Source organism: Micromys minutus (assembly GCF_963924665.1).
Source record: "Micromys minutus genome assembly, chromosome: X".
NCBI lineage: Eukaryota > Metazoa > Chordata > Mammalia > Rodentia > Muridae > Micromys > Micromys minutus.
Genome location: NC_137970.1, coordinates 47,444,059 through 47,460,394, shown reverse-complemented (window position 1 = coordinate 47,460,394; position 16,336 = coordinate 47,444,059). Strand labels below are relative to the sequence as shown.

Here is a 16,336-nt window from a genome sequence, read left to right as displayed (position 1 = left end):
AAGATCTTCAGCTACATACATCTCAAGATCCTATTTCTTCTTTTTAAAAAAGATTTATTTAGTTAGTTTATGTATGAGTATACTGTCGCTGTCTTCAGACATACCAGAAGAGGGCATCAGATTCCATATGGTTGCTGGGAATTGAACTCAGAACATCTGGAAGAGCAGCCAGTCCTCTTAACTGCTGAGCCATCTCTCCAGCCTCAAGATCCTATTTCAAAAACATCAGTAGACCAGGGAGGTGGCTCAGTAGTTTTTTTATTGTTGTTCTGTTTTGTTTGAAGCAGGGTCTTTCTCTATAACCCCGACTGTCCTGGAACTCACAGAGATCCATCTCTCTCTGCCTCCTGGATGCAAGATTATAGGTATGTACCACACTGCTCTCACCCTTAGTGGCTTTTTATTCTTTTATTATTTTAATATATTATTTACCCCTTCCCTTTCCTTCCTCTCATATACTCTTCTTTCCCACATACCCCTCCTTTTAAAAAAATTCATAGCCTCCTTTTCATTAATTGTTGTTACATAACATAGATATAGGTATATACATATATATTCCTAAATAAATAAGTGGAACATTCTCACTCTGTAAAATGTTACTTTTGTGTATGCTTTCAGGACTGACCACTGAATATTGGATAACCAATTGGTGTGTTCTTCACTGGGGAAGAGTGTTTTTCCCATTCTCAGCACTCCTTAGTTATCAGTCGTCCCTTATGTAGGGCTGGGGCCTCATGGGATTTCCCCTGTCCACATTAGTATGTTTCTTGTGGTCCTTGTTCAGCCACATCTGGACAGTCATGTTGCTGAGACTTTATGAATGTAGTTGCTGACATTACTAAGACACCATCTCACAGCAAGTTCTGTTTTTCTGGATCTTACAATCTTCTACCCCCTCTTCCACAATGATCCCTGAGCCTTAGGTGTGGGAGCTGTCTTGTAGATGTATCTGTTAGTACTGGGGCTCAGTGGTTAAGAGTACTGCTGTCTCGCAGAGGGTGATAGCTGAGCTCCCTACACTGCAGCTATGCAGCTCATGAGCACCTGTAATTCCAGCTCTGGGAGATCCGATGATGTCTTCCTTTTTCTGAACTCCTTGGGCACCTGCACTCCCATGTACACATTCCACGTAATTGAAAATAAAATAAAATTTTCCCCTGGTTTTGAGATAGGGTCTTCTGATGTAGTTCTGGTTGTCCTGGAACTCACTATGTAGACCAAGTTGCCCTTGAACTCATAAAGATTTACCTGCCTCTGAGTGCTGGAGTAAAAACCATGTCTGATATAAAATAAATAATAGTAAAAGAAACAGGCATGGTGACACATACCTTTAGCTTCTTTAATTCCAGCACTTGGGAAGTAGAGGCAGGTAGATCTCTAGGATCTCTGCAAGTTCAAGGTCAGCTTGGTGTGCAAAGTGAGTTCCAGAACAGTCAGGGCTATGTAGAGAGACCCAGTTGTAGAAAAAAACCAATGCTCCCAATTACAACTCATTACTGGAAGAGCAGATCTTTTTTTTCCCAGACAGTGTTTCTCTGTGTAGCTCTAGCTGTCCTGGAACCTGCTCTATAGACCAGGCTAGTCTTGAGCTCACAGATGCTACATCCATTGTAGAGATTAGTGCATACAGTTTGAATATATAAAAACACAATACATTTTGGAAAAAAAAGACTGAGTTTTCTCTTTACAATACATGCAGGCAAGTAAAGGTAACCCACCAAAACAAAACAAAACAAAAACAAACAAACAAAAAAAAAACCATTCCTAATTGTCCTACCACAGCAATTAATTGCAGAGATCCGCTAGCTTCTACCTCCAGAATGATGGGATCAAAGGCACCACCACTATCTTGTTATGGGGAGGGTGGATCTTTATTGAACTTATCCAGCTCATTATATTGTCCTGGAAATAATACTTGATAAGAGTTTCTAAATTGTGGAGGGATCAAGCAAACAGAAAATCCATTTGTGTTCATCAAAATGCAATGCACTAGCTATGAGTATATATGAGTAACTGAGGAATAACACGAGTTCCTTAGATTCAGCAGCTGTCATCCAAATAAAACCCCAATAAGCCTTCATTGTACATTGAGTCCCACATGACGTTTTTGGTCCTATGTGTGCTAGACAAACCCTCTGCCACCAAACTACATGTAATTTCTTCTGCTTTATCTTGCCTTAGTAATTTTAGGAACCCATCAGCTTCTCCGTTGGAGTTCGGGAATGTGGCTCCAAAGTTATTTAATTACAACGTACCCAATACAGTTCTTTCTGTAGGTTTCAGAGATTAATTGTTAAGATTTCAAAAATTCTGTGCATGGATTAATAGCATATTGGTGGCATGAAAACAGTCATGGTGTGAGTCTTCAAACCACAGAAATTGCTAAGTGAAGATTCCTTTCAGCACTCAAGGATGGTAGCACACTCTGGGCATTTCGAATGCCACACAAAACAGATTGCCTCCTTACCTTACAATAGAAAACCTGCTCCACATTCTAGAATTCTTAATCTCTTTGTGAAAGATGACACTATATTAGTAGTTTCTCAAAGGAAAAAAAGCCTTTCAAATTATTAATAATCCCTTTCTTGATCATTGACCAGAATCATCAAGTTATATCCATTCTCACTCAAAAACATTTTCCTAAATAAATCTTCACTTGTCAGAATCTTAGTTCAAGCTCCTTTCAAATTTTTTTTAATTTATGTATTAGGTTATTGATGTATGTGCTTGGGTGGATGTCATATTCCCTATGCATATCAATCTGTGTGACATGTGTATTCAGTGCCTATGGATGTCAGAGAAGGGAGGCAGATTCTGAAACTGGAGTTCCAGTTTTGAATCACCATATGGGTGCTGGGAATCGAACCAGGGTCCTCAGGAAGAGCAGCCAGTGCTCTTAACAACTGAGCTAGCCTCCCTCCCCACCCCACCCCTTACTCATACAACTGGAGTAACATCCCAAGAGACTTGTTTCCAATGATTCTGGATACTTTTTCCAATGTGCTCTTTCTAAAATACCAAGATGCAACCCAAATCACTCACTAGTATAGAGACTACACCTGCCTTTACTTTGGGGAAAAAAAACCAAAGATCTTCAGCAGCACCCACAAAAGCATTTCATATCTAGACTTCTGGGCTGCTTCAGACTCAAGTGCCCAGATACTCCCTCTCAAATATCAATTTCCCGGTATAAACTGTTTACTCATCACTAAATGGGGACTGAACACTACTCTTTCAAATTTTTGTACTTTGACCATTGTTTTTGCACACTTTGGATGTAGAAAAAAATGTTTCTTATTTAAAGTCCTAGAACAGAACCAAACACAAATGCACACACGCACACAGGTTGGTGTATGCTTTCTTTTTCAATTCATTTATGTGTATGCATCTGGGTATGCTGTTCCCAATGAAGCCAGAAGAGGGTGTCAGATTCTCCTAAATCTGGAATTACAAAAGGGCATGAACTGACCAATGTGTGTGCTAGGAAGCAAACTTGAATCCTCTGAAAGAGCAGCAAGTGCTCTTAAGCAACCCATCCCTCCAGCCTATTTCTTTTTTTTTCTTATAGTTTGTATGTGTGTGTGTGTGTATGTGTGTGTGTGTGTGTGTGTGTGTGTGTGAGAGAGAGAGAGAGAGAGAGAGAGAGAGAGAGAGAGAGAGAGAGAGAGAGAGAAAGTCAGAGCACAACTTGTAGAGTCAGTTTTCTCCTTCTGCCATGTGGGTTCATGCTGGCCCCAATTTAGGATCAATATAGTATTTTTTTAATTGAAGAACTTTGTTTTAAAAAACATAGATAAATGTACAAATTTTAAGCATTTTTGCATAAAAGTATACGAATACATTTTTGTCATTGCTTGGCTTTTTTTTTAGGTTTGATAGTGTGCATTAAGATCTTACTAGTTACAATGAGTATAAAGTACATGTAAAATAGGATGTAACCTGGAATTAGTCAAAGTTTTCTTGGTGTGTAAGGAGTAAACATAATGTTTTTTTTCTTTTCCTTTCTTTTTTTCTTTTCTTGAACTTCACACAGCCTGTGAGTTGTTTCTGGGGTGTTCAGAGCTTTCTGGGGTTAGTATCCCATTATCAGTGACTGCACATTATGTCTGTTCTTTTGTGACTGGGTTATCTCACTCAGGATGATATTCTCTAGATGCATCCATTTTCTTAAGAATTTCATAAAGTCATTGTTTCTGATAGCTGAGCAGTACTCCATTGTGTAAATGTACCACAATTTTTGTATCCATTCATCTACTGAAGGACATCTGGGTTCTTTCCAGCTTCTGGCTATTATAAATAGAGCTGCTATGAACATTGTGGTGCAGGTGCCTTTGTTGTATGTTGGAGTGTCTCTGGGGTAAATGTCCAGAAGTGGAATAACTGGGTCTTCAGGTAGTACTATGTCCAATATAGTATTTTTAAACTCCCTCAATAAATGAATCTCCCTCCCCACCCCCTCAGTGTGTACCTCTAAGTCAGAACTTATTAGACAGCATTGTATATGCCTGCTCTACAGGTTTTACTCCTTTATTAGAGTGTGCCTTGGCCCAGTTCCTGGCACAGCACTTGGAACATAAGTGCCAAAAATTTGTTGAAAAAAACAAACTAATCAATAGTTGGAAAGGTTAACCAATGGAGCTAGTCCTTGGCTCTAATAACTGGGCTATTTCTTATCTATTGGATAAAAGCTCCTACCTTAAGCACCTAGTCTGATGTTCCCAACTTGAGTTCTACCTTGGTGTCATGTGAAGCACCTCTGTCTTTATAGGAGTAATGTTCCATCTAGTTCTTGCTAGACCTTTGGACATTTGTTCTAGAAGCCCAGACCCCATGCCAGGGCCTCTGTCACTGGCTACAAGATACTGTAGATGTCAACTACCCCACCTGCCTGTCTGGGCTCCCTCTGGGCATTCTGCTCACCCACGTGTTTGGTCTACCTGACCACCAGTAGACAGCTAGGGGCTCTGCTGCTACTTCTGGAATCTTCTGCTTTACCCTGGCCCAGCCCATCTATGTGCCCTTAAATTTCTTTTTTTTAAAGATTTATTTATGTATCTCTTGTATTTGAGTACACTGTTGCTGTCTTCAGACACACCAGAAGAGGGCATCAGATTCCCATGTGGTTGCTCCAGACCTCGGGAAGATGGCTCTTTACCATTGAGCCATCTCTCCAGGCTGTCCTTAAATTTCTAACTCTCCCTGCTCTGCTTTCTTGTTACAGAATGAGTCCCATTTCTATTATTTTCCAACTAGAAGACTGAGAAGAGCATTCTAATTACATTTCTAGGCTCTACATTGTGACTGCCAGTGTTCAAATCCCATCTCCTCTGCTTATAACCACTCTAATGATCTTGGAGCAGGTCATTTCATCTCTTTGAATCACAGCTTTATTATCTGGAAAATGGACAGGATGGACTGGAGAGATGGCTCAGAACCCACTTCAGGGAGCTCACAACCACTCTAGGTCTAGGAGATCTAATGTTCTCTTCTGGCTTCTGCAAGGAATACATGCATAAGTAACACACACAGAGAGACACATAAAAATAACAAAAATATTTTTAAAGAGTGATAAGCTGGCTATAGTGGAAGCACACCTTTAACTACAGCACTCAGGAAGCAGAAGCAGATGAATTTGTGAGTTCGAGGCCAGCCTCGTCTACAAAACAAATACCAGGACAGCCAGAGTTCTACAGAGAAACCCTGTGTTCAAAGAAAGGCAGCAGCATAATTCCTGTACCATCAGAGGCAGGTGGATCTCTGTGAATTCATGGCCAGCCTACAGCCTGGTCTACAAAGTACTCACTAAATTCCAGGACAGCCAGGGCTCAGTTACACAGAGAAACTGTCTTGAAAAAACAAACAGGGTTCGCGCTGGGAGTCGGTGGCACTGTGCAAGGCACTTAGGAACCAACAGCATTGGCACAGACTGGTATCCGGTTGATTGTGATTTGCACAATCCGCCATGGAATCAGAGCAGATGCTGGAGGGACAGACACAGGTTGCAGAAAACCCTCACTCTGAGTACAGGCTCACAGACAGTGTTGAGAGAATGGTCGAAAATGAGAAGATTAACACAGAGAAGCCATCAGAACAGAAGGTGGATCTACAGACCTTGCCTACCCATGCCTACCTGGACCAGACGGTTGTGCCTATCTTGTTACAGGGACTTGCTGTGCTCGCAAAGGGAAGACCACCAAATACCATTGAGTTTGTAGCATCTTATCTTTTAAAAAATAAGGCACAGTGTGATGGTTTGCATATGCTTGGCCAGGGAAGGCACTATTAGAAGGTGTGACCTTGTTGGAGGAAGTGTGGCTTGGAGACACTCCTCCTAGCTGACTGAAGACACTCAGTCTGTTCCTGGCTTCCTTTGGTTGAAGATAAAGAACCCTCAGCTCCTCCTGCATCATGCCTGCCTGGATGCTGCCATGCTCTTGTCTTGATGATATGGACTGCACCTCAGTTTGAAGATCAAAATTGATTTCTTGGGAAGAAAAGAGACATTTGGTTGCTACTGTAGATTTACATGATTACGAGGCAGCTTTAACTGCCCTGATTCCCTCCACACTCTGGAAGTCTAAGAACCTTCAGGACCACAGAACTCACTTCTGGAGTTGCAGAAGAGAGCATATCCCTGTCTGATTTAATCACCATACTTATTTAATAAGTATCATCTGTGCAATTTTTTTCTCAGATTGTCTTTTACTTTGTTTTTAAAAAGACCTTCAGGGTTGGAGAGATGGTTCAGAGGTTAAGAGCACTGACTATTCCTCCAGAGGTCCTGAGTTCAAATCCCAGCAACCACATGGTGGCCCACAACCATCTGTAATGAGATCTGATGCCCTCTTCTGGTGTGTCTGAAGACAGCTACAGTGTACTCATATATAATAAATAAATCTTTAAAAAAAAAAAAGACCTTCAAAATAAACTGTTATCTACTGAACTACATCCCTAGCTCCACCATGGGAACTTAGGACATATAGTTAAGAATGGTGACACACCCTGAAAACCCAACACTCAGAGCAGAAGCAAAAGGGTCAAGAGTTCCAATCCAACTTCATATGCTGGAAATATCCTAGGTCGAAAAGGCTTTTAATAAACTGAACCTATCAAACATCATAGTCCAATATACTGTGGAATCCTGGTGTTCTTCCTGATGATCACGATCCTTTAGCTGATTAGGAGCTGGGCTCACTTCCACTTACCAGGAGTTCTTAGGGAAAAGCTGCTGCACCTCCAGCAATCTCAACAAGCTAGACTTAGCTGCTTGTCTCCAATACACCAACTAGAGACAAGTGTTAAAGCTGAGAAAGGAGATTTATTCAATGGTCACTTTGAGAGGTGAAACACATAACAGGTCCAATGACCCCAAAGTCCATTTTCTGGGGTGTTGACATGAAATTCAAATTCCCATGAAGAGGCGTGCATGTGTGGATACCTAAGTACCCATCTGAAGGTGTGGTTTGGCTCGGTCTATCCAACAAGATGGTATGATAAATTACCAGAACTATATGAAATATTGTCCTAGTAAACGACTTCCTCCTTTGGCTGCCTTCAGGGCTTCACATTTTTTCCTTCTCCCAGCATGAAAAAGATTACTGGGAAATTTTGATTCTTTGGTGTCCACTGTTTAAATAGTCTGGTAGCAGAAGACAGGGGCATAAGTTTCTTAGTAGAATATTCCAGCTTCCAGGGTGATTACATCATAGCCCAGCATCCTGACAGAATCCCACAGCCCATCAGTAGACTAAGAAAAATCAAAATTTCAACCATTTATGTATTGATTTTTCCCCTTTGGACTGTCCAAAGGGTTGTAAATTGAGTCAGCAAAGCCAAGGCTTTTTCCTTAAGGCACATAACACAGTACCAGGTACATAAAATGTATCTCATGCTGTTTGCTAACACTACTGCTTATACATTCCCAGTATTGAGGACAGGATTACCACTCATCTGATGTGTTAGAAAGGTAGAGGAGAAGAAATAACAATCCCTGCTAATCCCACTTCCCCCTCAGGTTGCAAACCCTAAGGTCATCTCGTTGGCCTATATTATTTTTCATTTTTCTCTTAAAAAATATGAGCTAGAGAAATAGCTTAGCTGTTAAGAGTCCTGTCTGCTCCTCCAGAGGTTCTGAGTTCAATTTCTACCAACCACATGGTGGCTCACAACCATCTATAATGAGATCTGATGCCCTTTTCTGGTCTGCAGGCATATGTGCAGATGGAGCACTCATATGCATTAAATACATTTAATATGTATTCATGTGCATGAGTATTTTGTTCACATGTACATTTGAGCAGCATGAGCACACTTCATACTTCAGAAGGTGTGGGAGCCCCTGGGACTGGAGATATGGATTCCTGTGAGTACCATGTGGGTGCTGGCAACTGAATCAAGGTCCTCTGCAGAAACAAGTGCTCTTAATTCATTGTCTTTTTACCACCATCCCCTTTAAAATGTTTGTGTTTTGCTTGCATGCATGCCTGTGTACCATGTGCACACAGTACCTGAAGAGGCCAGAAGAGGGCATCAGAGTTCTTGGAACTGGAGTTATAGGTGGCTGTGAGCTATATGTGTGTACTGGGAATTGTACTCTATGGAAGATTGTGCTTTTAGTTGACAAGCCACTGTTGGGCTATTCTTAAATATCACATCTTGGAAAACAAGTAGGCTCATTATCTAAAGGCACCTCCCACTAAGCCTGACAACCCAAGTTCTTTTCCCCAGAGCCTCATGATAAAAGGAAAGAACTCCCTAAAGTTGTCCTCTGACCTCCACACACAGGTATGCGCGCACACACACACACACACACACACACACACACACGAGAGCACACACTTACACAAATTAGTAAATATGTAAAATAAATTCAACTTCCTCTAGGGATTCTCTTGCAGTTCCCAGTCTGCCTAGAAACATCTAAGACTGACAACTGCCACAGTCATTGTACTTACTGTAATTAGATGCTCTTGACTAGCTCTACTCTCAGATATGTGGATAGTATAAAACATTGTGATTGCTTCTTTTTCACACTTGCCTGCTCGACAGTCTCATCTTTCTACATTTTCAGTGTCACTCAGCCCTGGCTGTCTTTGACCATCAGAGCAAGCAGTGTGGGTAAACTAACAAAGGCAAGGCAGTGGGTGGAGAGATGCTTTATAATAAAGAGGAGAAACTGGAAGCAGTTAAATAGTCTGATAGCATAAGACAAAGGTACAAGTCTCTTAGTAGAATATTCCAGTTGCCAGGGTGATTACACCACAGCCCAGCATCCTGGCAGAGGATCACACAGCCTATCAGTGCAAGGGAGAAAGTCTACATTTCTACCATGTGTGTGCTGATGTCTGAAATGGTAGAAATCAGAAGCAAAAGCCAAGGAGGGGTAGGATTTGTGTCTCCATTTACTCTTTACCGCAGCAGGGGCAAAATGCATGCTGCCTCCTCTGTCCTGTCCCTTGGCTACATTCCATGCAGAGGTTAGAGGGGCAAGCCAGGACAATTCGAATGAACTGTGGATGGGATTCTGCCAAGGGGCCTCTATAGGGAGAGCTGGAGATGCTAGAAAGATAGGTGTTAGTATCTCTTGCCACCTTCCTTGTGTCCTCGAGCTGCAAAATATTCTCCACCATGGAAGATATGAACTCAGGCCCCACCCAACCACCACAGCTCAATGTATGCTCAAGTTCAGAGCACTTAGCCCATCATGTGGTTCGGAAATCTCCACCCATTGTTGCAATGCACAGGCTTATAGGTGTTTATTGCATGCTTACTGCACACCGAGCCTACTAAAACCTAGGTTACACTGGTACTTTCAGGGAGCATTACCTGTGGGATAAGAAACTTGGCAGAGAAGTGATGACTGAGCACTAAAAAGCAAACGAGACTACAGGAAGCAGCCTAAAGGAGACAAGTGTAGCCAGCTCCCTTTTCAGATCTTCTGGCTTAATTTAACCCAGTCCAGGAAAACATGCTGTGAAGGGCACGTAGGAACAGGCGGGGCTAAGGCCCCTGGTTCAGGTGAACATCAATTCTTTCATCTGAGTCCCGCAGCTTCTTAGCTCGGTCTGGGTTCTCTATTTTCTCCATTATCTACCGAAGGCTGGATTCCTCTTTAGGATTACAATCTCTGTTAAGGCTGTCCTATGTGATTGACACGTATGTCTCCAGAGACCTATAGAATGATCTGTAAGCCACCACCTAACTCCACCTTCCCGAGCTCCTCCCCCAGAGTGGCTGGCAGCTGCAGCAAAAAGCCGACCCACTGCGATCTGGGGCTGAACTGGAAGCTGAGGCACCCCCCACCCCAAGCACACACACAATCTTTTTTCTTTCCGCAGCCTCCAACATGTAAAAGAGAAACCTCAAAGGACAGTGAGGGGTTAAGCTCCTTATATGGAAATGAGCCTCCTTCCTGTGAGGAACTAGTGTTTAAGCTTCAAGTACACACACACACACATACACACTCGGCGGCGGGAGGGGACGGAGAAGGGGGGCACTCGGGCGCGCGCGCCTTCAGATAAAAATTCCAGAAGCTCCTTCTCTTTGGCGGGGGCGGAGGGTGGCGGGCAGCAGGGGCGGGGCCGGGAAAGGCCACCTTGTGCAGACAGAGGGATGAGTCATCAAAAAGACCCTGGGAAAGGGAGCGGAACTAGTCATCAGAGCTGAGAAGGAGCTGGTCAGTCATTAGACGTAGAAACTGTCAATCATACTTTCTCCACCAATGATCTGGGAATCTCTCAGGCCTCGCAGACCGGAAAAGGGGTCTTTGGAGGCGGTCTAAAGCCGCTGAGATCCGAAAAGCTTGGGCGCGGGCGCTGGCGCTGGCCAAGGCTACAGACGCACGCAGGCCCCCTAGCAGGAAGATGGCGTTTTCCGTCAAGGTCACATGGCCACTTTAGGGCACTAAAAGGAAAGACTAGTCGAGAACAGTAGAGACGGCCATAATGGGGCCGGATTTTCAGAAAACTGTCCGGATTCCAGGGGTTTTTTGTTTTTTTTTTTTAATGTTCTTCCAGTTCGCAATCACATTTGTCTTAGTTATCAACCATATACTAAACACGTCATGCAGCTAAGTGGGAGGGCGGGGTCTTCTCTGTCCTCCCCCCCCCCCCCCCCGCCCCTCCACCTCCGCGCAAGCCTGAAAAGGGGTGGGATGGAGCCAGGGCTAGAGTAATTGTAGAAACTGCAAGAGGGCAGCACTTGCCAGATTGAAGGCACCTACCCAGGCTTGGCAGAACAGGAAGGGAAGCTGACTCTGCCCTAAAAGGTTCATGTCGGGCTTAGTTCCAAGTAGTGAGGTCTAATGTCTGAGCCCCCTCTATTTTGGAAAGGTTGCTTTGATTTGGCGCCCATTTCCTTGAATTGAGATAAGTTCCTTAAATGGGTTCAATGTAGTTGATTCAGGACCAGAAATCTTAAAACTTTACAATTTACAAGATAAAACATGTCAATCTGAGTAAAAATTGGTTGATTATGAAATTGCTTGTAAATATTACTTTGGAAATTTTCTTTTTTCCTTTGCCAAGAATAGTAGCCCATACCTTTAATCCCAGGACTCAGGAACCTGAAGCAGGAGGATCTTTGTGAGTCTGAGGACAGCCTGGTCTGCATAGTTCCAGGAAACCCTGGGCAATATGGAGAGATCCTATCTCAAAAGGGAAAAGGGGGTGGTCTTTTTGAGCTGGGCATGAGAACACCTTTAATACCAGTAGAGGGGGTGGGGGAAAGCAGGTGGATCTCTGAGTTCCAAGCCAGCATGGTCTACAGAGCTCAGAGAAAGCCTGTCTTGAAAAACCAAAAGAAATGTTTTTTTGAAACATGGTTTCTCTATTGCACAGCTCTGGCTGTCTGGGAACTCACTCTGTAAACCAGGCTGGCCTCACTTAAGGTATGCATCACCACACCAGGCTTAAAAAGTATCTTAACTGAAGGGTGAAAAGGGATTTGTCCACATCTTGGCTAGTATGGTTAAGGGGCCTTTACTCATGGACCCCTGTTTTGTGGGGACCAGTGAAGAAAGAGTTAGACCTATACAAATGTAAAAAAAAAATTAAAAAGCAGATTTTTAGGAGTCAAAACACTCTAAAGATAGCTCGCTCTCTCTGTCTGTCTCTTGTTCTTTCTGACAATTTTCATTTCCTTCTGCAATTATATACCTTCTCCATCAATAGTCTCATCAATATCTCATCAATAGCAGCAGTCTTTAACCTGCAGGTTTGACCTCTTTGTGGGATCAAATGTCTGTTTTACAGAGGTCACCTAAGACCATCAGAAAACACAGAGATTTACATTACAATTCATAACGGTAGCCAAATTACAGTAATGAAGTAGCAACAAACATAAGTTTATGGTTGAGGGTGACCACAATATGAGGAGCTGTGTTTAAAAAATTGCAGCTTTAGGAAAGCTGAGAGCTGCCTTCTTTGGTTTAGATTCTAAACTGAGAGCTGTTCCAGAATTCATAAGCAAACAGAAGCAAGTCTAAGCCTGGGATGGGGGTTATGACAGAGACAAGCTTGAAGAGTGCCTACGGCTGGAGACTGGCCGAGAATATCATCTTCCCTAACTGTCTTTCTTGTCATTCTCACTCCGCCACTGCTCTCTAACACCACACTGAGGAATCGTCAGAACAGTCTTGGTGTTGTTTTAATTGGAAACAAGTTCTTTCTTTGTTATCCAAGCTGATGTTGAGTTTGTGATCTTCCTACCTCAGCCTCTTGGGTATCTGGGACTGTAGTTGGTCCCTAACTTCTCCAGGTTTAGTTTCATGACTCAGTGTGAGTTCATTCCAAAATGGAATTGGAGAGGAAGCAGGGCTGCCATCTCTCTGCTCGATTCTCTGAAAGACCTGCTTCTCTCTCAACCTTTTAGTGCAGCTACAGGAACCAAAGTATAACTCTAGGCCATTTAGGAGGGAGCATCGCTTAAGCCTGAGTTCATGGAAAAGCAGACTCTTTTGATCACTCTGAAGGCTAAGGACAGTTTCCCTGCTCTAGCTTAGAGATTTACTGACACTCAAGTCATCAAATGAGAGTGCATAAGTGGGAAGCTTGAAAGAGGGTGTGGCAAAAGCAGTCTCGCTGTGCTTCAGAAAAAAAAAATGCATTCCCAGGGGCACTCTGGAGAAATGGAAACCCTGACATAGAAAAGGGTACCCTCGATCCTCAAAGCAGCACTTGCCCTCTCTCCTTCTTTTCCTTTCCACACACCCCAAACAGCATCTATCTTAGCGACCCATTAGGGAACAAAGCTAGTCTGAGTGAGGCAAATCTGGAAAGGGGCTTGCTTTATCCTATCTTGGACACCAGGTGGCAGTAAATCACAACGGTAGTTCTGAAAAACCCATTTGGAAAATGGACCTTGAGAGCCCTTGAACTATTTTCCTCCTCCTTGCTACCTACATGGAACTGGAGAATAAGGAGCCTTTTCAGGTGTGATGGATAATGGTCCTTCAGGGAGCCACTTCCAGCTGAAGCTTCTTAGACTGCTTCATCCCTAGCACCATCTTTTTCTCTCAGCCACCTCTGTGTCCAACTGTTGGAATGCTGATCAGCCTGCCCGAAATATAGTTATAGTTCTACTTATCCCAGAAACGTGTTTCTCAGCTTCAGATAAAGAAGGGTTAGAGAACCAGGCAGCATACAAGAGCTGGTCTGAGGCCCTGACACGTGTACAGCTGAGAACTGCCTGGTCTGGCCTAAGTGAGAGGGGATATGACTAACCCTTGAGAGACTTGAGGCCCCGGGGAGTGGGGAGGCCTGGAGGGGCAGGGGGACGGGGGAGGGGGGGGGGACGAACATCCTCTTGGAGACTGAGGGAAGGAGAAATGGGATGAAGAACTGTGGGGGGCAGACTAGGAGTGGGGGTAACAACTGGAGTGTAATAAATAAATAAATAAAAATTTAAGAAAAGAAAGTTATTTCTCATTCAAAATAAAAGCAGGCTTATTTTTAAGAAAAATAAAAAACAACAACAACAACAAAAAAAAAAAAAAACAAGGTTGGAGAGATGATGACTCAACAATTAAGAGCATTGAGTGCTCTTCCAGAAGACCTGGGTTCTATTCCCAGCAACCACATGGTCTGTAACTCCATTTCCACCACACAGGAAAGTGATGTACATACACGGAGACACAAATAAAATAATTAAAGATGGTTTTAAAAAGAACAAAGGTGATCTTCTAGGCCTGTTTATAGACACCTTTACCCGCTGGAAGGGTGGTTTTGTCAGTCGGAGAAACTCAAACCTGAGAACTAGGTGATTCCGTTCAAATTCTGCCTCTCCATCTTGTGAAAGGCAGAAGGATTGTATCACGGGCATGCTGAGTGTGACACGGTGTAAAAACACTGGGATGTGACAGACCCACTCCACTACCCTTCCTGTCAGACATGACTGCTTCCAGCACTGCAGTCACATCAGAGACTCTGACTCCTGTATTCCTCTGCCTGGAACCTTTTTTTTTTCCTGTCCCTGACTCTAATGGACTCTCCACGTGAGTTTTGGGTGGGGGACTATTTGGTTTGATTTTTGTTTGTTTTGAGACCTGTAGCCCAGACTGGGTTTGAACTCAGGATTCTCCAGTCTACCTCCTGAGCTCAAGGATTACAAGTATGTGTCACCACACCCAGGTAGACCCTCCCTGTTCTTCGAGACTAGAGCAGGGAAAGGCATGCGTCCTGTTCTAGTACTTTATCTTATGATTTGTGAGCAAATCTGCTCTACAAAACAGGAGCTCTTCAGGAAAGGGCAAGGGCCAGGTCTTTTTTTTTTTTAAATGAAAACAGTCGGGGTCCATTAGCATCAGAACCAGCAGAACAATGTGTTATATTTGCATAGGGCTTATACTTTACAAAGCACATCTACGTCTCACCTAAGTCTCCTGACAGCCCTGTGAGGTAGGTGTTATCTCTAGTTTACAGATGAGCAAACAGACAGGTTAAGCAACTTGTCCTGAGCTAGACAACTGGGAGGAGGCAGAGGTGGATCCGAATGCAGGTTTTTCCCCTTTCTAGTTCTCTCAACTCTCTGTGCCTGCATTCTTGTCTAGAAACCATGAGAGCGGAGCTCATCCAGAGAGCCCCAATTTCCAAAGAGTGTTTCAGTAAAATGTTATTTTGATTAAAAATGATCGCTGTGCATACAAAGGGGAAAATATGGGTTAAATATGGTCCTGATGCCATTGGGCCCCAACTGTTTTCATTTAAAAAAAAAAAAAACAGGCAGTAATGTGCATTTATAACTAACATTTTTTTCTATCAGCCTGGACAGTAGTCAGTGGATCATCAAATTATTTAACTTGGGGATGTGGGGGTAGCATCTCATCTCACTGTGTAATCCATCCTGACCTTGAACTCAAGATTTTTCTATCTCAGTCTCCCAAGTACTAGGTTTATGAGCATGAGCCACCATGCTGGTTCTGCCAATAATTTTATTTTTTAATTAACATTTATTTATTTTTATTTTATGCACATGACTGCTTGCGTGCATGTAGCCCTGTGCACTTCTGTTATGGCATCAGGTCCCCTAGAACTAGAGTTACAGATGAGTGTGAATTGTCATGTGGGTACTGGGTCCTGGACATGGGTCTTCTGAAGAAGCCAGTGGTCTTAATTGCTGAGCTACCTCTCCAGCCCCATCCCTTTTTAAAGATTAATTTGATTTTTATGTGTGAGAGTCTGTGTATGTGGTTGTGAACCAGCTGGTGTGGGTGCTGAGAATTGAACTTGGGTTTTCTGTAAGAGCAGAACTAACTCTGAGTCATCTCTCCACCTCTGCCCAGTCAGGTAATTAACGACTTGGATGAGGTATTGATGGCATGCTGTTCAAATTTTAAATGATAAAGGATGTACCTCAGAGGTAGCTATGGCCCTTGCCTAGCATTCAAGGTTCAGTCTCCAGCAACACACACACAGTGCCATGCTGTCAGAAAGCTACCAAAAGGCTGCCATGAAATGAAATATAAATCTTCAAGACACAGTTCATCAAATGCAGATGCTTGGTAGGAGAGACATGGCTTTCCATCCATCTTCGTGCATGCTTTCAAGTGGTGGAGGTGACTGGATGCTCATTAGTTTGGGGCATTAGGTCCCCAAATGCTAAGCAGTTCAGCTCTACAAGGGATGAGGATGAGGAGGGAGCTCGGCCTTCTGTCGAGCGTAGTATAGGCTACCATGGAGGATTGTTCTGAGCTTGGACATTGTAAAGGCCTTAGCAGCCTGGAGCAAAGTACAGAAAAGAGAATGCAGCCGTGTGAGGGGATGGGAAAGCACTGTGTACCAGCTGTTTTTCCTGGAGAAGGGAAGGACAGAGTGACAGTGTGCTGGTTCAAGGGTCAGAT

The 16,336-nt window shown here is 43.3% G+C and overlaps 1 protein-coding gene across 1 annotated transcript; it reads left to right on the top strand.

Annotated features, from left to right (window-relative positions):
* Nucleotides 1–5,962: 5,962 nt before the first annotated feature.
* LOC308414914 (protein dpy-30 homolog) lies at nucleotides 5,963–10,898 on the top strand (the record flags this gene model as incomplete). Its single annotated transcript, XM_080910086.1, has 2 exons — nucleotides 5,963–6,251; nucleotides 10,741–10,898. The coding sequence occupies 2 exons, from the start codon at nucleotides 5,963–5,965 to the stop codon at nucleotides 10,896–10,898; spliced, it is 447 nt and encodes a 148-aa protein (XP_080766212.1).
* Nucleotides 10,899–16,336: the final 5,438 nt, after the last annotated feature.